General features: G+C 39.8%; 1 protein-coding gene across 2 annotated transcripts in view; it reads left to right on the top strand.

Annotated features, from left to right (window-relative positions):
• The first annotated feature begins 650 nt into the window (after positions 1-650).
• Positions 651-23,431, top strand: part of LOC132384549 (26S proteasome non-ATPase regulatory subunit 11) — a 46,169-nt gene continuing 23,388 nt past the window's right edge. For both annotated transcript variants that reach the window (XM_059955717.1, XM_059955716.1), the window contains exons 1-6: positions 651-800; positions 11,247-11,348; positions 12,646-12,770; positions 13,351-13,422; positions 16,115-16,172; positions 22,753-22,947. In XM_059955717.1, coding sequence (XP_059811700.1) covers positions 710-800; positions 11,247-11,348; positions 12,646-12,770; positions 13,351-13,422; positions 16,115-16,172; positions 22,753-22,947 — 643 coding nt within the window. In that variant the 5' untranslated portion in view covers positions 651-709. The remainder of the gene's footprint in view (positions 801-11,246; positions 11,349-12,645; positions 12,771-13,350; positions 13,423-16,114; positions 16,173-22,752; positions 22,948-23,431) is intronic.

The raw sequence follows: 23,431 nt of genomic DNA, 5'->3' as shown, positions 1-23,431 counted from the left end.
CACGTCGATGACCGTTTCAGTCAAGGGTGCACAGCCTGATGTGCTATTCAAGAGATACTGCATTTTGTTTGCAATATCTTTAAATCAAAAGCATTCAAAGTAAATATAAACAATCACTTTAATGAATTTCTTACAGTACTGATCAGAGCTGAATCTGGAAATTTTTCCGTACTCTCAATGGATTCTATTAGATATCTGCGGTTTCGCTGGTTCCAAAATACCAATGACTAGAGAAAATATTTTATATTTTCTTTTCGTTCTCCTTCAAACCTTCAAAAAGTAAAAGTCTACTATTCCTTTAAAATACAATCGAACGAGGCTCTGTATAAGGTAGAAGACCTTTTACTCTTTTATTCTGTGTCCTTAACGGACACAGAAATAATAAACCTATTATCACGTTGCTCCATCTGGATGCTCCGCTCCGAATTGAATGTAAGAAAACGACAGAACCCATACTTCAACAAACAAAACTGCGCAAGCTCGGAAAGAATGATGTCACGCACCCCGCCTCCTGTACAACCACATTTAGTTGTATGTAGGCCCGCCCATTGCGGTTGTTCATTGGACTTAATAATAAAATCACATCACTAGTGAGAACCATGATAGGCTGTAGGATTGTCATTCATATGATGTTACGACGAGTAGGATGAGCATGTTAGGTTGCGCGGTGAAGGGGTGGGAGTTGATGTGATTGTAGGCGAGGAAAAAGATGGCGGCGGCGGCATTAGTGGAGTTCCAACGCGCTCAGTCCTTAGTCAGCACCGATCGGAACGCTTCTATAGACATTCTGCATAGCATCGGTAAGTGATAACGGCGGCGGCCTTAGTCAGCGGAGGGATGCGGGGCAGATACGTCGTGAGGTGAGGCGGGAGGCGCCGGCCCGCGCGGCTAACGCTGCTGACTCACTGTGAGTTCAGGCTGGGCCTAGTCGGCATTTATCGTCCTTCTGTCACTGCCTGAATACGGGGCTGACAGGTACACCGACTCGTACACAGCTCAGACACAGCAGCCGGGCTTCTTATAAAATGCGGAGCGCCATAGGTGGAAGTGAGTACAGGAGCGGCAACAGCAGCCGAATGAATGGAAAGCCTGTTTGGGAGAGGTTTGAAATCATGTTTTCCCACATGATTCTTTTGCTATTACTGTCATTAAAAATACCTTAACATCGGTTGATTGGCAGCTGGGAGAGAAGGACATCTATAGTCGGAAATCGTACCCAGTTTCTCTTTAGACAAAGAGGAGGAAATCAAGTAATCAAAGTACAGTAATTAAAAGCGGGAGAAGTGGTTGAAGAATATGGGAGACCAGTTGCCGAGACACTGCATTGATAATGTACTGAGTCATAGTAAGGATGGATGGATGTGTCATCTCTAATCAGTCTGCAACGAGTGAGAAAGTAACATTGGAAGGGATATGAAAAGATATTGTGAGGGTTAAAGTGTAACTCTTCAGTAATTGAATACTCTTAACTGATGTAAGCTAATATCCATGCAATAGAATTTCCTGATCTAATAAGTTAACATCTGAAAAGTGATAATTATGACTGAAGTGGAACCTTTATTACAAAATTCTAGGTTGTTATAATTATCTGGATTATTGCAAATGAAATAACGAAAAGCAAATGCAGTTTGTGTTTTTGGAGATGGGATCAACTATGTTGCAACAAAGTAACTGATACAATGTAAAAGATCTCGCTAGAGATTAAGAATGTCAGTCACGAGAAGAGACTATAGGCTGGGCTTGTTTCCTCAGAGCAGAGGAGGCCAAGGAGAGGAATAGGAGGAGTGGAAGAAAGCACATTGTCTGTGGGGATGCAAAAGAAATTCTTTACAACCTGTATTTGGTTTTCCGATCAATCAGAAACGTATCTTCCGAGTGAAGCACCTATACTGTAAATGCAGGAGAGGCCCATTGTCTGAGGAAACATTTGAAGCAATGTGCAAAGTGAATGATTCAAGTTTGTCATTTCAGAATATGTCCTGTCTGAGAGTTTTGGATAGTTGATTTGTTGAGGAAGAATCTTATTTAAATTTAATTATTTTCGTGTGATACAGAAATTAGAATGGACTTAGAATTTACTGACTACAACTGTCCTATGGCTCAATTAACTTAAGTGCATATGGAAATTAACAACAACTGAATTTTCTGCAGTATGCTAACTTTTCTTGATCACAGTAAAATGTTATAGTTTTGATGTTTTGAAACTTCATTGTTTTAAATTTAATTATCTTTGAGAGATGCCCATACAAAATCTTGTGGTATAAATAGTGTAATGAAATGCATTGTGTAAGTGAGGGATTCATAAATTATTGAAGTACTTCATCATTTATCCCATAATGAGGCCCTCCATTGATCAGGATTGACCATGGATGCATCCTAGATATCTACACAAGCCAGGGCAGTACGATATGGAGAGCACGCTGTTGTTTGTGTAGCCAACTCTCCCCCAAACCCCCGCCCCACAGTTGATGAATCCAAACGAACGGCAGAGACTGATACATTTGGCACCAATAATGTCGCAGGAGTTGCCAGTCAATGTTGAACTTAACGTAGGACTGCCTTAGGGCCTCCTGCTCCGATTTTCTTTCCCTTAGGGTTTACTCCTTATGGTTTCATGCAGCCACAAGGCAGTGGAGATTTGACATCAGAGTTTTCCTTCTCATAGATGAGCTGCCAACCACAGCTGCTGAGCCCCATCTGCCTGAAGTGACTGGTTTTAAGGCACCAGTAACCTGCCTTAGCCACTTCTCCTGTCAGTAGAAAGAAATGGGTTCTGCTGGATTTAGTAGCTAATCCACACATGTAGGCCAGGAGCTGGACTTGGTTGTCAGAGGCTATTTATGATGTGTGCTACACCAGCTTGGGTATTCAATGAGTGTGCAAAAGACAACAGACTGTACAAATTCAAAGAGAGAGAGAGAAAAAAAGCAATAAATATCAAGAGCTTGATATGAAGAGTCCTTGAAAGTAAGTCCATAGGTTTTGGGAACAGTTCAGTGATGGGGCAAGAGAAGTTATCCCCTTTGGTTCAAGAGTCTGATGGTGGAGGGGTAATAATTGTTCCTGAACCTGCCAGTGTGAGTCCTGAGGCTCCTGTACCTTCTTCCCAATGGTGGGGGTGCCTTATGATGGATGCTGCTTTCTACGACAACACTCCTGTGATGGACTGAAATGTATCTGCTATTTTTTGTAGTATATTCCATCCAAAGGTATTGGTGTTTCCATACCAGGGTGTGATGCAGCCAGTAAATGTACTCTCCACCACACATCTAAATAAGTTTGTCAAAGTTTTAGATGTCGTGCTGAATCTTCACAAACTTCTAAGGAAGTAGAGGCACTGCCGTGCTTCCTTCATAATTGCACTGGCGTGCTGGGCCCAGGATCCAAAATCAATTAGGTGAATAAATCTCTAATACAAGTTAAACATTTCAGTTTCTCATGTTTGGATATTTAACAACCAATTTGTTCTACTTTTTTATATCACAGGTTTCAAAGGTACATTTAATGTCAAAGAAGTGTATACAATATACATCCTGGAATGCTTTTTCTTCACAACCCTTTACAAAAACAGGAGTGCCCCCAAAGAATGAATGACATTAAATGTTAGAACCCTAAAGTCCCCCCAACTCCCCTCTCTCCTGTGCATAAGTGGCAGCAAGCAATGATCCCCCTCCCCCACCAGCAAAAAAAAAGCAATGGCACCCACCACCGAGCACTCAAGCGTGAGCAAAGCAACAGGAAAGACACAAACTTGCAGTCCCCCAAAGACTACTTGTTCACCTGGTATTTGACACACCGTAGGCTCTCTCACTCCCTCATAAAGGAGAAAGAGGTGTTTCCATTTCACAGTGCGAGGGGAGATATAACAAACAGCTCACTGATTTATGATGTTAAAAGTCTGTTGTGTCGCTTTTTCCGAGCTCTGTACCCAAAGATCTCGGGTCTCTGGGCACACAGCCGTAGATCTTCCGACTCCCACGACACATTGATCTCTTGCCAGGACACCGGCCTTCAATCTGCCTGTCTCCAGAGCCACAAGATCCTGGACATCCGAAGGCGAGCTACGCTCTTAGGCTGCGTCTTTGGCATGTCAAATAACGGCCAGTCATGAAACCCCAAGAGCGGGCTCCATTCCCACAAAGAACTGAAGTCAGCAAGTAACTCCAGGTTAGGGTCTTCAAAAGAACCCTGAAAGGGAAAAATAGAGATATTAAAGATGGAAATAGAGTTGTTCCTGAAGATGCAAGCAAAGGAGTCACCGCTTAGTGCCATCATGACTAAGCTCCACCCTCCAGATAAAGTGTAGCTTTATGATTTTCTTGTTAAAACTTGTTTTTTTTTAAGCAAACAATCCTGCAGGTTATTTCTTTTATGACCCTAATATTCTGCTGCTAAATCCCAACTTTCAACTCATCCCTTTGGTTCATCCTTTCTGTGTTTTTCAGCGTTGCAGATGAATATTTAAAGAATTTATATATTGGTACTTAAACCTTTCTGTGGCTTTGGTACACCCTCTTAAATTTTTTTTCTCCAAAGACCCTGGAAAATTTCTACAATTGGAGAGCATTCTGAGTGGTGGCATCACTGTCTTGGTACGGAGGGGCTACTGCACAGAATTGGAAAAATCTGCAGAGGGTTGTCGATTCAGTCAGTTCCAGTATCAGCACTGGCCTTCCCAGCATAGAGGATGTGTTCAAAAGGCAATGCCTCAAGAAGACAACACCCATCATTAAGAACCCTCAGCATCCAGAATATGCCCTCTTCTCATTACTGCTATCAGGAAAGGGGTGCAAGAGCCTCAAGATACATATTCAACATTTGAGGAACAACTTCTTTCCATCTACCATCAGATTTCTGAATGGTCCAGAAGTACTTCCTCTCTTTTTGCACTACTTATTGTTTTTATTATAATTTTTATTGTAACTTGTAATTTTTAATGTATTGCTCTACCAGTCTCCTAAAATTTCATTAATAATCACTTTTGCATTTCATTTGAGAGTGCAAATGAAGAACTGGAAGATAATCATTCTATTTTACAACACTCTTGAAAGCACTGACTCCTGCTTCCTGGGGGCTAGTGACACAGCTACACCTTGAGTGGAGATGTTCCTTGTAGAAGATGTAAGGAAGACAATCCTTGAGTTTCCTATGGCATAAACTTTTCATATGTCTCCACCACCTTCCTGTATATCATTCCCTTTAAACCTTTCGATATCCTCACCCCTCCTTAGTTATGATACCTTCAGTCAATTTCTCAAATGCAATTGGTGGTGGGCAGTAAAAGCTGTCACTGTGGGTTGGATGTTCCTCCTGATGAAAAAGGCCAGTTTCCAAAAATAGTAATCAGAATTGGTTACATTCATACAAACCTTAACTAAAAGAAAAATTTCTTAAGTAATCTTACAAGTAGCAAAACAACAGATATTATTGGTTATGTCTGCTGAAGACAAGGCATCTTAAGTACCTGTCACAATTCCTGGATTTTCTACAATTTTCTGGCAATCTTTACTTGATTCCTTAATAACCACAGCACATTGATTTCGCTGATGTTCAATTCCATTTGCAATGACATGTGCCTCAAATAGTCTCTGAAAACCAAGTCCAGCCTTCACGTGTGGCTTAGCTACTAAGCTCGGCAGAGCCATTTCCACTGAGAGGAGAAGGGGCAAAGGTGCCTTAAAACCAGTAGCTTCTGGCCGAAAGAGCTTGTCATCCGTGGTTGGCAGCTTATCTAGGAGAAGGACTACCCTGATCTCAAACCTCCGCTGCTTTGCAGCTACACCCACTCATAGGGATGGCTTCAGGAGTAAACCCCAAGGGTGGGGGGGGGGGGGTCAAATCCAGATCCCTAATGTCAAATCCCTAAGGCAGTCCTACTTTGAGTTCAATGCTGACTGGCAACTCCTGCGACACTGCTGGTACCAAACTCTATCAGTCTGCCATTCCCTTGGGTTAATCAGTTGAGTGGAGAGAGGGAGCTAGCTACATGAGCAACCACTTGCTCTCTATATCGTCCTGCCCAGGCTTACGTATCTAGACAGCTAGGATGCAATATCCATGGTCAACTCCTGACAGGCGGAGGCCACATGCAGGTCTTTTCTTTCTTGACAGTTTGTATCTGGTGCCGGATAACATTTGCATGTCCCAGACATTCTGGGAAACCACGTATTCCTGCTTTCTGCATTGATGTGTTGACAAAGTTGTTGCTCTGTAAAAAGGCTGAGAGTCTTTGAACCACGACACCAAAGAAGATCTTTCCTTCCACACTCAGGGACTGATCTGACAGAACTGAGTGACTGTTGAGGAATTCTTCTCTTTGGGAATTAGTATCCCTCCTGCCCTTCGCCATGCCTTAGGTATAATTCCTTTCCTCAATGCCACCTTCATTAGATTCCAGAGGTATTTCAAGACGCCGTGAGTGTGCTTATAGAGCCTGTAAGGGATGCCATTGGGCCCTGGAGCTGATGCTGATCTTGCTTGTTTAACTTTACATTCCACCTCCCTCCATGTAGGGGGCCTTGCGTCAATCTGGTACTCAGTTGGGTGGATTGGTGGCATGTTATTTGGAATGGTGACTGGCTCATGCCTCTAGTTGTCAGAGTCGGTCTTCCTCAGGTGCTCCTCCAGTTCCCTCACAGGTACTCTTAAGGACCCCACTCTTCTCCTTGCCAAAGATTCTGACAAACTTGTAAGGGTCTCTGTAAAAGCTTGCCATTCTTTCCTTTTATGTTGTTTTCTCAAGCATTCTCTTTGCAGCTTTTTCAAGCGCTGCTTTATTTCTGCTTGTAATACCTCGAGTTCTTTCCTTTCCCCTTCTACGGACTTCCTCCACTGTTTCCTCAGCTGTCTCCTTTCCTTCACCAGTCTTTCAATTTCCTGCTGTCTCCAAGACTTAGGCTGGACTGAAGGTTCCCTCTGTGTCCTCTGTTTTTTCACTTCAATTCTCTCTACCCCATAGCTGTATATGGTGTCTCCCCACTTCTCCAGTTTTCTTTCCACACTTCCCTTCAGTCCTTCTAGAAGCTGGACTAGGTTTGTGTTGATGATCTTCTATTCATTCTTCTGGCAGGATTTATGCCACAAGATTTGGGGCTTCCGTCCTTACATCTTCCTTTCTGTTGCTGACCATGGTTGGTTGGGCTCTGGACTCATGTCCGTTGATGGATCAGTGCTTGGTTGAGCTTCGCCTGGGGTGCTGATACCCTGTGGACTGTGGTGTTTATCCTGCCACTGGGCTTCACTCGACAGATCTGATCTGCCTCTTAGAAGGTAATGGTTGAGCTCACTCAGGCACTTTTTCCTGCCCTGGTGGATCTTGAGCCACTTCTCTGATGTTATCTTTGTCCAGGCACAGATGCAGCATTGTAGTTTGTGTCCTACCGGCGCTGCTGCTCTGTCAAATGCTGTGCTGGTTGTCTGTTTAGTCATTGCTTCCATTCCTAGGTTTGTTACAGTGTAGTCTGTCAATGAGTCATCTTGCACCCCGCTCTCGCAGACTCAAGGGATATTCTTCATCTTGAAGTTTTCGTAGCAATAAATGGGTGGATCTGATACACTGTCTAGCGATGGATCCTGCTGGCACGAGTAGCTAGCCCATGCCAGCCCTGATGGGGTCTGTTCCCTCCTGTCAGCAGTCTCTCCGGGCTGTATTTTACGTCTTTGTCTTCAGTCAACTTCCATGATTCATTCACTTCCACACTCCTGATTTGGTTTATCCTAAGCTGTTTATCTAATAGATGCAATAAGAGTAATTTGTTATTATTTGACCTTCATTTGTATGATCTAAGATGTCAAAGTGTCTGTAAACTATTTGTGCACTCTGCATCTCCTGTTTAAAGGTGTTTGTTAAGCCCTTCCGTCTTCTTTAGGACCTTCTAGTTCCTTATGATTCCCTATCAGTTTTTAACTTCAAGTACTCTATGAAACATGCACCTTGAGATATTTGATTCTTTTAGTGCAAGTTATTATTCCTGATTAGCTGGATGTGGAGAACATATTTATACTTAGCTGGAAGGGACATTGACAGATTGAGAGTCCAAAACCAGAGCTGTAAACCTAGGATGGAGGAAGACTGGGGAGTGGGGGACTCATGAGGAACATCAGCAAGGAACTGTTGTGTCATACAGCTTTTTATTGAATTATAAATTCATTTATAGTCTTTTAGCTTTCTAATAAAATTATTTGATTTTAATACTTCCAGCTAAGCAATATCAAAAATAATCACAGAGTCAATAGACATTATTATAGATCTTAAAATATGGTATAAATGTGAATCTGGTAATATTAACCAATGTCTTTTTGATTAAAGTGAGCACGTTGTCCATGCTGATTTGTTAAAATTAGATCAACAAATTAATCTTTTTGAAAGCTGTAATTTCAGCTCAAAAGATTGTAAATGATTTTTCTGACTACCTGTCAGTATATTAAAGTTTCCAATTCAATTTTTTTTCTGCCACCTATTAAATGTAGTTGTAAGCTCCAGTCACTAGATAGCACCATAGGGAAAATTGGTGGTGAATATGATTCAGATTATTCTGCACAGTGTACAATTGTTATTAAAATCACAGTTTCTAGAGAATTGTTCGCTGTTTGGTCCAATCAGAATATGTTAATTTCCTTTTTTGATTCTCTACAGTATTATCAGAAGCTCAAGCTTACTTTGATTGAAATGCTATCTTTGGCATAATTTTTTTCAGAAGAATTACAGCCAATGCCTCTGCAAATAAATGTATAGCATGATACTGCCAAACCCCTCTTGCGAAGACAACTAGCAGTTGCAAAGAGTTCACAATTTTTTCTTGCAACTGTAGTTAATTGCATAAACATATCTATTATACCAAGTGCACAAGTGAACACTCATGTCCAATGTGCACTACAGTCAACATACAATCAGTGAGCTGTGCCATCCAGCAACCCCTGCTTTAACCCTAACTCTAATCACAGGATAGTGTACAGTGATAAATTAATCAACTAACCTGTATGTCTATGGACTGTGGGAGGAAACTGGAGCATCTAAATGAAACCCACCAAATCAAGTAGTCTTTGCATGCAGTCCTTACAATTTTCAAGCTTTGCGAAACAGTCTTTTATAAGGTTTTTTTATAGTCCTTTTGAAAGCGTGTGTAAATGAATATAAATATGCTACTGTCCTGCTTTGTAACTTCCTCATAATTTAGCTTTGTTCAATGAAGCTGCGAAGTCATGTAGGTCAGTAAAGCGAAAAGCAAAGCTTGCAGTCCCTGGAAATGTGAAATAAAACCCAATTCTCAAACTCCATGCATCCTGAAGTGCGAAACAGTTAAATGTTTCATCATTCTAAAGAAGTATTATTGACCTGAAATATTAACTCTACTTCTCTCTCCATAGACACTCCCTAACCTCTCTGGTATTTTCAGCTCTTTGTTTTTATATCAATTAAGTGATTTGAGCAAGAAACTAGCTCAAATAGAGAACATGCAAAACTGTGGAAATGATCAACTTTGGTAGGAAGGATAGAAAAGTAGATTTCCTTTTTAAAAGAGATGAAATACTTGTAAATTTTGGGATTTGTATAATTGGAGAGACTTTCTATAAAAATGTCAGTTAGTCAGTTATAGCTGCAAATTAGAAAGGCAATTTATACATTAGCCCTTATTACAAGGAGTTCAGAAATTAAGCAGGAAGATCCCCATCCATATCAGTTACTGGCTTTGGGTTTAACTATGCAAAAGTACTCTTAGCTGGTTCTCCTTCATTCTACCTTCAATTTACAAAAGTAATCAAAACACCACTGCCCCAAGTTACACCAAGCCTTTTATTAAACCTTTGGACACATTGGGTTCCACTTAAACATAGATCTTAACTTAAAAATTCTTATATCCTCATTTTCAGGTTTCTTCATGACCTCACACTTCCCATTTCTATAGTCTCCTGTGATCTCTGCATATTTCTGCCCAGTGTCCCCTATTATATGCAGCAATGCATACAGTTGCCAAGGACCCAAGTGAGTGATGCACAAGCTGTGCTCCTTTTGCCAAAGTAGCTCATGCGGTGTTTCCATCTGGCCCATTATGCTGGCTTTGCATGGTCCTAGCTGTCATCCACCTGGAGGTTGGCCTGACAAAAGGATCAATTAGGAGATGGTGTGATTAGTTTAAGGCTGCATAGCCTGACTTGACAGCTTCATGGGTTCGCAGTACTGGTCTGCTGATACTGGGTTGGGCTGGGCCAGCATGACATAGCTGTAAGGAAACGTAAATAGGTCTTGAGGATTTGGATCAAAGAGGGAGAAGGAACACTTCAAGGTTGCTGATGAGTAGATTTATTAGAGTATAAGTATTAGAAAAGTGCATAGAAATATACAAAATACTAAGTCTAAAATAATGTGTGAGTGAGGAGTGAGGCCCTCTGTTGGTCAAAGTTGACCATGGATATTGTGTCCTAGCTGTCTAAATATGTAAGCCAACGGAGTACGATACGGAGAGCTAGCTGTTGCCCATGTATTAGGTTCCTGCTCTCCATGCTGCCGATGAATCCAAAGGAACAGCAGCAACTGTTGCAGTTTGGCACCTACAGTGTCACAGGAGATGCCAGTCAGTGTTGAACTCAACATAGGTCTGCCTTATGGACTCCAGGTCAGGATTTTACCTCTGGGTCTACTCCCAAAGCCTTCCCCCATTATTGGGTATAGCCACAAGGCAGCAGAGGCTTGAGATCAAAGTTTTCCAACCCAGTCTGCTTGAAGCAACTGGTATTGAGGTGCCTTTGCCCTTTCTGTCAGTAGAAACATTTTTGTTGTGTTTTGTAGCTAAGTCACATGTGAAGGACAGCAGCTAGACTTGGTTATTAGAGGCTTATTGAGACACATGCTATTGGGAGCATTTACTAGGTAGTGGGAGCTTATCCCCATACTCCCACCCCAGCTAAAACAACCTTAAAGAATCGATTTCTGTTAGATGTTTAACAACTGGAAAGTTGCCCATTGAGTAATTTGAGACTAGACCAGAAAGCTTGCTTATTACTTTGTTTATGTCTATGCTCCTTTAAAATCTGATACTCAGCATGATGGGGGATAGTTGAAGGGAATATATAGAGGCTTTCTTGTTCTATTGTTAGCAAAATCATCAAAGAAACTTATGGAAAATATGTTTATCCTTTTAAGTAGTTATGTCTAATGCAGAAAAATCTGCACCCATGGAAGTGATGAATACACGTGCCAGTTCATTGTCCAATGGTACTAAACTTGATGTCTTTTTTAAACTTGTCAGTGAAACGTGATATCCAGCAAGATGATGAAGAGGCTGTACGTGTTAAAGAGCAAAGCATTCTGGAGCTTGGTGGGCTTCTTGCCAAGACAGGACAGGCAGCAGGTAAATTTAGCAGTGATTGTACGTTACTCTGTTTTGATCTGAATATCAAGTTTCAACTTGTTTCTGGCAGCCTGATTAAGTCAATAAGTTTAGGGTTTGATTTTTTTTTCTGTAATAGCTGTATTTTTCTTTACAGTGTGGTGAGTGACTTCAACATCCCGAATATAGACTTAGAGCAAGAGGTTTAGATGGGGCAGAATTTGTTAGGTGTATCCAGAGGGCTTCCTTAAATCAATATGTAGATATCCATCAAGAGGGGTGGCCATGCTGGACCTGGTGTTGGGTAATGAACCTGGCTAGATGACTGACCTTTCAGTTAGGAAACAGTGATCACAACTCCTTAAGTTTGAATATAAGGATAAGTATTGACCTTATGAAGTATTAAATTGCAGTAGGGCAAATTATAAGAGTATTAGTCAGGAACTAAGTTGAGTCCACATCTGATCTCCACATCCAGCACATTCTCTGCAACTTCTGCCATCATCAATGGGATCCTACAACTAAACACATCTTTACTTTCTCTCCCACTCTCTGGTTTCCGCAGGGATCACTCTGTGATTCCCTTCTCCATTCATCCCTCCCCATTAACCACCGACCTGGCATTATCCCTGGAAGCAGGAGAAATGCTACACCTGCCCATTCATCTTCTACCTCACCTCCATTCAGGACCCCAAACAGTGCTTCCAGATGAGACAACACTTTAGTGAATACGTTGGGGTTGTCTATTGTATTTGGTTCTCCCGATCTGGCTTCCTCAATACTGGTGAGACCTAATAACTCAAGCAATCTCCTACTCTGCAGGCAAGTCCCCACAGGCTGTGCTTACTTTTTAAAATTGGCACGTAAAGTCCACATGAAACTATCTCCAAATCTCTCTGTGATCTAAAAGCTACTATCCAAACCAGTAAATGACCGATTAGTCATTGTTAATGACTGGATCTAGCCCTGGAACTAGTTATGCATCAAGAAAATCAAAGTTTTGCTTCACTCTTTTGCTTTGACACCAGTAATTAAAACTGTTATCAGTAGTTAATTAGGTGATCTAAGCTAAGGAGGTTCACTATCTTGGAAATTGCACCTGCGAAAGTGATCACCAAGTTGTAATTACAGTGGGGATATGTGTGTGTGTGTGTGTCTGGGGGGGGGGGGGTAAATTTATTCTGAATAAATCTGGGAGTCTTTGAAGGCTTAGTAACACATTATAGCTAAAATGCCATTCTTACGGCCAAATTTATTCAAGAGGTTCATTTTGTACATTTGTACTTCTGATTGTTTGTAATTTGTTTCCTCTCCAAAGAACTGGGGGGACTGCTGAAATATGTCAGACCATTCCTGAATTCCATCAGTAAAGCGAAGGCTGCTCGGTTGGTTCGGTCGCTGCTTGACATGTTTCTGGATATGGAGGCAGCAACTGGTCAGGAGGTAAGAGCTAAATAACCTGGGATATAGATAACTAATATTAGCATAACTGATGTTTTGATCAACTTACTAAAGCACAATTTTGATTAGGTAAAATTGACTTCCCTAGGGTCCTAATTAGTGCAGGATTAATATGATCAAAAATTGTTGGATATTGGCATCTCATACATAAGCCCTAATTAATGAGTCTTACTGCGTCATGAACTGCGTAGATGGGAGTGAAGTTGGTGGCAGGAACCATCTGTCATTCCAGCTGGTAATAATCCCTCACCTAACATCAGTGAAACAGATCATCACTTTCATTGCTGTTTATGGGACCTTGCTGTGAGCAAATTAGCTGTCAATCTTCCATAAATTTGGTTCTGAAGTGTCATGAGGCATCAAGTCCTGCAGAAGGTGTGTCTATATTAAATTATGATATGGACAGATGTTCTTTATGCTTGATCTTTGTAAAGTACTGTCCCCATGTATCAGAATAATTAGAAGTTATTTGTATTTGGCAGTTGTGGATTTTGCAGATTATCCACTTGTCAGCAATGATTTAACTCCTTTGTTTTATACTTGCTTATTGTGGATTTTGCAGGTTGAATTGTGTTTAGAATGTATTGAATGGGCGAAATCTGAGAAAAGGACGTTTCTACGCCAGGCTTTGGAGGTAGGAATTCCACATAATCATTGCTCTTTATAAAGGAAATAAAATTGAGAAACATCATTCTCTGTAACCTCCACCATCTACAATGGGATCCTAACACTGAGCACATCTTCCCCCACCCGCCGCTGTTTTCCGCTTTCCGTGGAGAATGTTCTCTATGTGATTCCCTTGTCCACTGATCTCCCTCCTGGTACTTATCCCTCCAAACTAGACAAGTACTACACCCAGCCCTACACCTCCTTCCTCTCCACTATTCAGGACCCAAACGGTCCTTCCAGGTGAGTTGATAATTCACCTGCAAATCTGTAGGGGTCATCTACTATATCCGGCAATCACAGTGCGGCCTCCTCTACATCAATGAGATCTGTCATATTAGATTGGAGGGTGACCTTGTTGAGCACCTTCTCTCTGTCACAAAAGGCAAGATTTTCCGATAGCCACCCATTTCAACTCTGCTTTCCATTCTGACGTGTTGGTCTATGGCATGCTCTGCTGCCACGAGGAGGCCACACTCAAGTTGGAGGAGCAACACCTCATATGCCGTCTGGGTAGCCTCCAACTTGACAGCATAAACAATGGTTTCTCAAACTTCCGGTAATTTCTACACCTTCCCCCTTTTTTCCATTCCCCATTCTGGTTTCCCTTTCACCCCTTTCTCTTCTCCTCACCTGCCCATCACCTCCATCTGGTGCCCCTCCTTCCCTTTCTTCCATGGTCCACTGTCCACTCCTATCAGATCACTTCATGTCTTCCACCTATCACTTCCCAGCTTCTTTCTTTATCCCTCCTCCCCCACCCAACAACCTTCTGCCTTACCTGTTCTCACTAATCACCTTCTGGTTTGTACTCCTTCACCTCTCCCCACCATTCTATCCTGGTTTCTCCCCCACACATCCCCCTCTCCAGTGTTTGCCAAGTGCTCTGTTGAATTATTAGGGTAGAACTTGATTAGCTAATCTTAAGGAATGAACTTGGTTTTCCTTAATGATGAATAATACTGTATAGTCTACAAACATCTCTAAATTGATCTCGAAGTCAACTTGAGGCTGTATTGGATGCATTATGAAGTATATTCTACCTTTTGTAATTGTTTTTTCAAAATGTTCTAAATTACTGAGGAATGTCACTGATGGTAATATAGATTAATCAATTTCTTATTGTCTTCTCAAGTGTGTAGCAGTGTATTGGAAAGCTGGGATGAAATGAAAACTGACTAGAGTATAATTGCTATTTGATATTTGAAATAAATGTAGCTTTCAATGAAGTTGGCTCAGTGAACCCATTTGTCAGACATTTAATGTTTTTGGCTAACTGCCTTTATTGCCTTCATGCAGAATTTTGGGTTCCATTGTTGAGTTTCAGATTTTATCCAGAATGTGCTGTTAATCCTCCAAGGTCAAAGACCATTAGAAAATTTCCTGAGCATACTTGCAAGCCTGACCTGCATTTTTGCTCATCTCTGTGTGAGATAATTCATCTTGCTATAATACCAAACTTGTGCTTTCTGTTTTCTGGCGTGCTGTTGATTTGGCTCCAATTGAAGCTGGCATAATAGCATTTATCCATTGATAGATTTGGACAGCTGTAGTGGTGAATATAGTGGCACATGTCAAATATTGTAATGATAGAGGCACTTTTATGCGTTGAAACAGATAATCTGTCGAGTTGCATCATTGCATAGTAGTTGAGCATAGTAGAGAATTGTGGGTTAACTTATTGAAACACGAGGACAATCAATCACATCATCCTTGCATTTTAATGTATAATACAGTAATGTTAAAATAGATTTAGTGGGAAAGCAGTTGAAATCTTCCCAGTGTTATATTTTATGCTGTATGGTTCAACTCCATTAGAATCCTTGAATGAATTTTTAAGATTTTTTAACCTGTCTGCTACACAACTTCCGGTAAGAACACCAGCTTTAGTATGGATGGCTTTTTCAGACACAACAATACTTCTGCCTTTCAGCTAAATATTTTCAGCTATTTAAATACATTGAAGGTATAAATTTGCAAACATTTTTAAAACTTTTCTATTTGTTGGCTGTTAGGTGCTTTTGAACAGAAATCATCATTTTATGAATTTTATTTCATTTGCATTCAACAATTTCTTAAAATTTGGGTTGAGTTTGCATGTAATGAATTCACTGGGTTATCAAAAAATTAAAAATTCAATAATCCATCACTCTGTACTGGGGTGGACGGGGAATGCCGGAAACAGCAGGACAGGCACTATCTGTGGTGGGGGGGGGGGGGGGGGATGATGTTACCATTTTGTGGTGAAATATCTTTGTTAGAACTTAGCCTTCACAGTAGATACAAAAGAATTGTTTGCAATTCCAGCTTGAGTTTTGGCAAGTAATTCATTCACTTCTCTCCAAAAAAATTGTCTTAATAATTCCATTGACCATATTTTTCTCAAGAGTCTAATTAAAATTTGTTAATGTACTTTTTAAATGTGACCATATCCAATAATTTTTACTTCTGCAGTTCTGACATCTTGGCCATTTTAGAATGGCTGTAAGCTACAGTCATTGCTATCCAAAGCATGCTGAACGTGCATTATAACAGATTTGTCAGTAGAATTAAAAGGACTTTTTGCATCTTTGACTAAACCTCCAAAAGTGTTAATGACTTGCATTCAGACTTCAGCTGAAAGTAAACAGATTTTAACCATTTTACTATTTCCTATACAGGCTCGCTTGGTTTCCCTGTACTTTGACACTAAGAGGTACCAGGAGGCATTGCAATTAGGTAATTATTGATACTGCCTTTCATCTATTGAGTAGCTAACAATGGGAGCTGCACTCATTACTGCAACAGGGGTGGGGGGCTGACAGTGTACGTGGAAGAGACATAGCATCAATTCAAACATACTTTTGGGTAAATTTAGAAAGTAAGAATTTCCCAAACCCTCAACACCTCAAGCATTGCTTGTTTGTCTCCAATAATATTATGCAGAGATCTTAATGAATCTTTTAAGCTGTGTGTATTGTTGGGAAGTAGTTTTTTAAGCTATTTTGGGAAGAATATTGGAGTGGAGTTGATAAATAGAGTGCGATAACGTGCTTAAATTCAGATAATCTGGGGAAGCTATATGGTGATTGATTTTGCTCCTGAAGTATTCATACCGGAAATGTAGAGTTAAACGGACAATCTCTACTTTTAATTTTTTATGTGTGCCAAATATTGGTTTTACATTTGAATATCTTGAGAAATGTTTTTGTTTCTGATACTGATTTCAGGATAAGTAAACTGAATTTTCATATTTTGTGCTTTGAAAGATTTAGAAAGGTGAAATTATGTATTGACTTTGAATGACATGTTTTGAGATGAATTCAGACAAGCACAAATGGGTTACTTTGAAGTTGAACCAAATTGGATAAGACTCAATTTTAAATGGGAACAATTTCAGCTTTTCCCTCTAGTTTTTGTAATAGCTTTAGTGAGGTCCATCACAAAAATGATTTATTCTTACCCACGCAACACACACACAATGCTGGTGGAACACAGAAGGCCAGGCAGCATCTATAGGAAGAAGCACTGTCGACGTTTCGGGCCGAGACCCTTCAACAGTCCTGACGAAAGGTCTCGGCCCGAAACATCAACAGTGCTTCTTCCTATAGATTCTGCCTGGCCTGCTGCGTTCCACCAGCATCTGCTGTGTGTTGCTTCAATTTCCAGCATCTGCAGGTTTCCTCGTGTTTGCATTATTCTTACCCATGTTGATTTTTTCACAGTGGATGAAGCATATTGTAGTTTTTAATCAAATATATACATGATCCACCAGGGGGCAGAGCTCTATAAACTTTCAAACTCTAATATTGTTCAATTCCATGGCTTCTTTATCTACAGCAATTCAGTTGGGGTCAGACCGTTAAAGCAGCCGGATTTCTATTGGTGCAGAACAGCTGAATTTTCATCTTTTTAAAATAATATTTCATATTTGACAGTTTGAGAACTTCTAAAAGGCATATAGTATCGGCTATCTTTGTGTATCAAAAAATGCAACCTGAGTTTGTAAAGAATTGGATAGTTTTGTGGACTGGAAAATCATAACATCTAGCCTGAGAATTGGTGAAAGAGGCTAGAAGTAACACCAGAAAATGTTGAACATACTGAGCAAGTCATTCCCACATGCACTTCCTAACCTCCTGAGTATTTAGGAGTATTTCGACCTCCGGCTCGAAACGTTGACTGTTCATTTCCTCCAGCACCTTGTGTGTGTTGCTTTGACCCCAGCATCTGCAGAGTATTTTGTGTTATATGTACATCTATTAGGTCAATATGTACATGTACATAGATATATGTACATCTAGTGAGGGCCTCCTTCACTCCAGGAAAAATAAACCTTCTCTATTCAATTGCTCATTGTAACTAAGGCCCTTCAATTGAAACAACATACTGGTGTGTATTTGACTCCAAGTTCAATTTCAACCCACAAACCACTGTTGTTACTGACTATTTCCACTTCTAAGCAGTTGTGACTTTTTAGATACAAGTATTCCAAGTATTCTGGATTTCTCCCCCAACCCCCATTCTAACCTTAGTTTATATTTATTTTATCCAAAACTCTACCACTCATCCACAGACATGAAAAATTCTGCAGATGCTGGAAGTTTAGAGCAACCCGCACAAAATGATGGAGGAACTTGGCAGGTCAGGCAGAACTTATGGAGGGAAATGGACAGTTGATGTTTCGACCCGAGTCTCTTTGTCTGGAATCAGTGGCCTCCTTGGTTCCAATTTAAAAATTTCTAACCTTCATGCCACTTTTTGTTCCTTGGATTTATAATCTCTATCCTGATTAGACAACTACAATTCTGTTTCCTCCTAGTTCTGTTTCTAATCATTGCTTATTTTGATTGCTTCCAAGCTCATAATCGTACTTATTATTGCTCAGATGCTAGGCTCTGAAATCGCTCAGATGTCTCCACTTTTCTTTTGAACTGTTGCTTGAAACCTTTTTCTTTGAACACACTTTTTAATCATTTCCTTGACCCTTTAAGAGACTTTCAATTCTGTTCAGTGATGCTTGGATAAATTTGCTCCATCAAAAGATCCACAGAAGTTCAAATTGACTGTAAATCTTGAGGTTGCCTTGATTTTCCAGTTTTGTCCATCTTTCCTGAAGCAATTATTTTCAACTAAAATGTGTTTTGCAACCAATTGCCACTTGTTGAATGATTCTATACAATTAATTTTTTCTACAATTTTTGGATTTAATGACAAAATTAAGAATGTTGAAACTTGCATCTTGTGGTGTAATTTGTACAGCATAAATGTGGTTTGATTTTCTTTAGCTCTAAAAAGTATTCACTCCCCCCCCCCCCCCCGGAAATTTTCATGCTTTATTGTTTTACAACATTGAATCACAGTGGATTTAATTTGGCTTTTTTTGACACTAACAGAAAAAAATGCTTTTGCGTCAAAAAGTGAAAACATAGAGTGATCTAAATTAATTATAAATATAATAAAAATTAAAATTAAAAAAATTTAAAAAAAAGCAAAGTAATTGATTGTATATGTGTTCACCCCCTTTGATATGACACATCAAATCATCACTGGTGCAGCCAGTTGGTTTTAGAAGTCACATAATTAGTTAAAAAGAGATCACTCTGTGCAGTCAAGCTGTTTTAATTGATTGTGGTAAAAATTCATCTGTACCTGGAAGGTCCAACTGCTGGTGAGTTAGTATCCTGACAAAAACTACATCATGAAGACAAAAGAGCACTCCAAGTAACTCCGTGAAAAGGTTATTGAAAAGGACAAGTTAAGAGATGGATATAAGAAAATTTCTAGGTCACTGAATATCCCTTGAAGTACAGTCATCAAGAAATAAAGGACATGGCACAGCTGTAAATCTGCCTCGAGCAGGCCGTCCTCAAAAACTGACTGTGCAAGAAGGAGACTAGTGAGAGAGGTCATGGAGACCTATGACAACTCTGAAGGAGTTCCAAGCTTCAGTGGTTGAGATGGGAGAGACTATGCATACAACAACTACTGCCCAGGTGCTTCACCTGTCACAGTTTTATGGGAGAGTGGCAAAGAGAAAGTCACTGTTGAATAAAACTCACATAAAATCTTGGCTAGATTTTGCCAGAAGGCATGTGGGAGACTCTGAAGTCAGTTGGAAGAAGGTCATATGGTCTGATAAAACTGAAATTAAGCTTTTTGGCCATCAGACTATATGCTATGTTTGGCGTAAGTCGAGCACTGCATATTATCAAAAACACACCATCTCTACCATGAAGCATGGTGGTGACTGCATCATGCTGTGGGGATGCTTCATTGCAGCATGCCCTGGGAGGCTTGTGAAGGTAGAGGGTAAAATGAATGCAGCAAAATACAGGGAAATCCTGGAGGAAATCCTGATGCAGTCTGCAAGAGAATTGCAACTTAGGAGATTTGTTTTCCAGCAAGACAATGACTCCAGCCTAAAGCCAAAGCTACACAAGAATGACTTTTAAAAAAAAACAAAGTTAATGTCCTGGAGTGGTCAAGTGAGAGTCCAAACCTCAATCCAATTGAGAATTTGTGGCTGGACTTAAAAAGGACTGTTCACTCACGATCCACATGCAATCTGACAGGGCTTGATCAGTTTTGTAAAGAAGAATGGGGAAAAATTGCAGTGTCCAGATGTGCAAAGCTGATAGAGACCTATCCACACAGACTCAAGGCTATAATTGCTGCCAAGGGTGCATCTACTAAATACAGACTTGATGGCATGAATACTTATACAATCAATTATTGTGTTTTATATTTTCAATTAATTTAGATTACTTCGTAGAGATCTCTTCGACATAGAAGAGTCTTTTTGTGTTGAACAGTGTCAAAAATAGCCAAATTAAATCCACTGTGATTCAGTGCTGTAAAACAACAAAACATGAAAATTTCCAGTGGGGGTGAATACTTTTTATAGCCACATGTATTTAAAATGCAACTGCTGTGTTGGAGGTATGAAGTCCTGCTGCAGTCTTCATCGTAATAGAAAGCTGGCTGAGTACTGCTCAGGTGTGATTCTTCACATTTTAGCAGCAATTTCAAGTGTATCAAAAGTGAAGTCTAATATGTATGCCTTTGGAACAAAGAATGAATTTATTGAAATATATTTTCCTAATTTTCTCTCAGTAGGTTTAATCAGCTGTTGTGTAGATATACAGTCTAGAAGATTGTCAGAATTAATCTCACAGTTCTGAAGTTATCATATTTGGTCAAAATACCCTTTTTGTTCTTACTTATGTTGCTGGCGCTTAGGGCAGCAATGAAGGCTGTCCATCTCTGATGATGTTCAGGGCTTCCTGCGTCGTGCCAGTAGCTTCCTCTCATTTTTTTTCAATACTGTCAGTCACACAAGTCCCAGGTGGAGACACAGGAATACCGTTGCACTCAGATGTAGAAGGAATCTTCATTGCTGTTTCTATAACAGTTTTGTTTGACCACTCAAAGTTGTTTGCCCTGAGCTGGAACCTGGAGGACTGGTGGACTGCTCTTGGTCTGGCCTCTACCCTTTGATCTGTTTGGCATGGGTGACCCTACCAAGAGCCAAAGCATAAAGCCATGTCAACATAGCTCATTGAGGTGCGCAAGCCTCCAAACCACAACAAGGCTGTGGTCCTTTTGAAGGTCTTTTCCTTTGTTTCCCTAATATTCCAAAAGAGAAATTGGATAGACCTTGTGACTACTAAATTGTGGCTTTTGCTGGAGTTGTATAGTGGGTAACATTTTTGATACTTTCTAAACTGTCTATCCCATTAAACTGGGTTTACTGAAAGAATTACTCTTGTTTTTTTTCCACTTCCTCACATGTCCCACATAATGACTGGAGAGGATTATAGGTTAGGAAACTATGTGAAAACTGAGACTAGAACTTGATGCATCTTTGGTCATTGATTTTGTTGTACATCTCTGGACCTGGAACAGTTTAGATAGATACTTTATTGATCCCAATGGAAATTACAGTGTCACAGTAGCATTACAAGTGCATAGCTATAAATATTAGGAGAAGTAGAACAAATAAAACATAAAGTTACCACAAACAGTCTAACAGGAAAGGGTCAGTACTTCCCCAACTATAGGTTGTCTCATTATAGAGCCTAATGGCCGAGGGTAAGAATGACCTCATATAGCACTTTTTGGAGCAGCACGGTTGTTTTAGTCTATTGCTAAAAGTGCTCCTCTGTTCAGCCAAGGTGGTATGCAGAGGGTGAGAAACATGGTGTTTAGTGTTGATTTATTAAAAACCATTTTTGAAAGCTATCTTTTCAGTTAAGCAGTCTCATGAATGCTGTGAATTTCTTGGAAACCTTTTAACATAAACCTTAAACATGCTTGTTTAAGAATGTTGTTACTAAATTTAATGTTGGGTAAAGTGCAGTAAATTTTGCAGTAAAGTGGAATAAATTAAATTTAGAGTTGGACTTGCCCTTGATTCATAATTAGGGGAAAACAGCTTCAAATACTCAATGGTCTATTTTATCTTCTCTTGACAAATATTATGCTATATTTGAACTCCTTTGATTAACTTTCCTCACTTAACTTTGAATCATTAATCAGTTTGAAAATCTGTAGATTTACAAGACTAAATCGATCTTAAGTTTGTGCCAGTTATTTAACTTCGCAAAGTATGTTAGTGCAGGAATTGAACTTGATTATTATCTTCAGTAAACCATGTAGCCTACTGTCCAGTGTATTACCTATAAATTCAGTAATCCTGCCTGCGATTTGGTAATGGGATTCGCAGCTGATTTTACTTACTACTCCTGTTGAAATCTGTTTTTGTTGTTACCAATGCTTATTAAATTTGTGTTTTTAAAAATTATTTGTTAGATAAGGTATCTGCGTACTTCTATCAACTTCCTAATTACATGGCACCCAGAACATCAATCCTTTGGATTCCAAAGTTGTTCCTTGCTCCACTATAGCTCCTTGCAAAAGTGTGTGTTATCTTGGTGGCTGTTCTTTGCTGTCTTGACTGCATTATTTTTACTTCGCTCACTTTAGTTGTTTTTCTTTGATTCCTTGTATCTGTGTATTGGTTTTCATGGTTTTGGGATGTCATATGGCCTTACAGCCATTCAAGCATTTTTTAGTTAATATAGCACATGTGGAAACCTGTTTACAACAAACTTCCATATCCAGTAATATGCTTAAATTTTTGCCTGAGAATTAAATTTATTTATTTTTTTTTTACAAACTCCATGTGAATTATTCATCCCTGGGATTGAAACTATATTTCCTGAGAATGTTCTGTAAATTGGAAATCAGTGTTAATGATTCTAACTGACCTTCACTTAAAGTCTTTTTTGAAAAAAATTTTTAATATGTTTTTCAGGATCACAATTGCTTCGTGAACTGAAAAAGATGGATGACAAGGCACTTTTGGTGGAAGTTCAGCTCTTGGAGAGCAAGACATATCATGCATTGAGTAACTTGCCAAAGGCACGAGCTGCCCTGACCTCAGCACGAACAACTGCTAATGCCATCTATTGTCCACCAAAACTACAAGCTGCCCTTGATATGCAGTCAGGTATGGAATGATGGAAAATTTAGGTTTTTCCTTTTTAAAAGGGTTGCCTGTGTTTTAGGCATTTTGGGTAAAAAAAAGAGAGATAAGATCTTGTGATTAAGATTATACATTAATAATAAACTACAAGTATTTAAACTGGATAATGTTTCTAAAGGAAACAGATTTTAGTAACTGTGAGGCTGACAAGGCTAAACTAAGTTACAGTCAATTTTTATGCATTGCGTCCAAATATTTACCTTGAAACAGGCCACAACTTTAAATGACTAGAGATTAGAGGATGCAGTTTAATGGTGAGCAGTACTGGCTGAACTGTCAGATGCTGTTTAGGACACCCTAAACTTAGCTCATGTCTTCCTCCTTGGTTAGATGCAAATAATTTCTGAACTACAAACAGCCTGAAAGTTCTTATTTTGATCCTGGTTCCCATTTAGCTCTCAACTCAAGATTAAGCTAATTAGCTAGAGGTAATCCCGTTACTGCTTTA

This window comes from Hypanus sabinus, chromosome X1 (assembly GCF_030144855.1).
Source record: "Hypanus sabinus isolate sHypSab1 chromosome X1, sHypSab1.hap1, whole genome shotgun sequence".
Lineage (NCBI taxonomy): Eukaryota > Metazoa > Chordata > Chondrichthyes > Myliobatiformes > Dasyatidae > Hypanus > Hypanus sabinus.
Note: the sequence above shows the minus strand (reverse complement) of the source record. Positions and strands in the feature narration are given on the sequence as shown.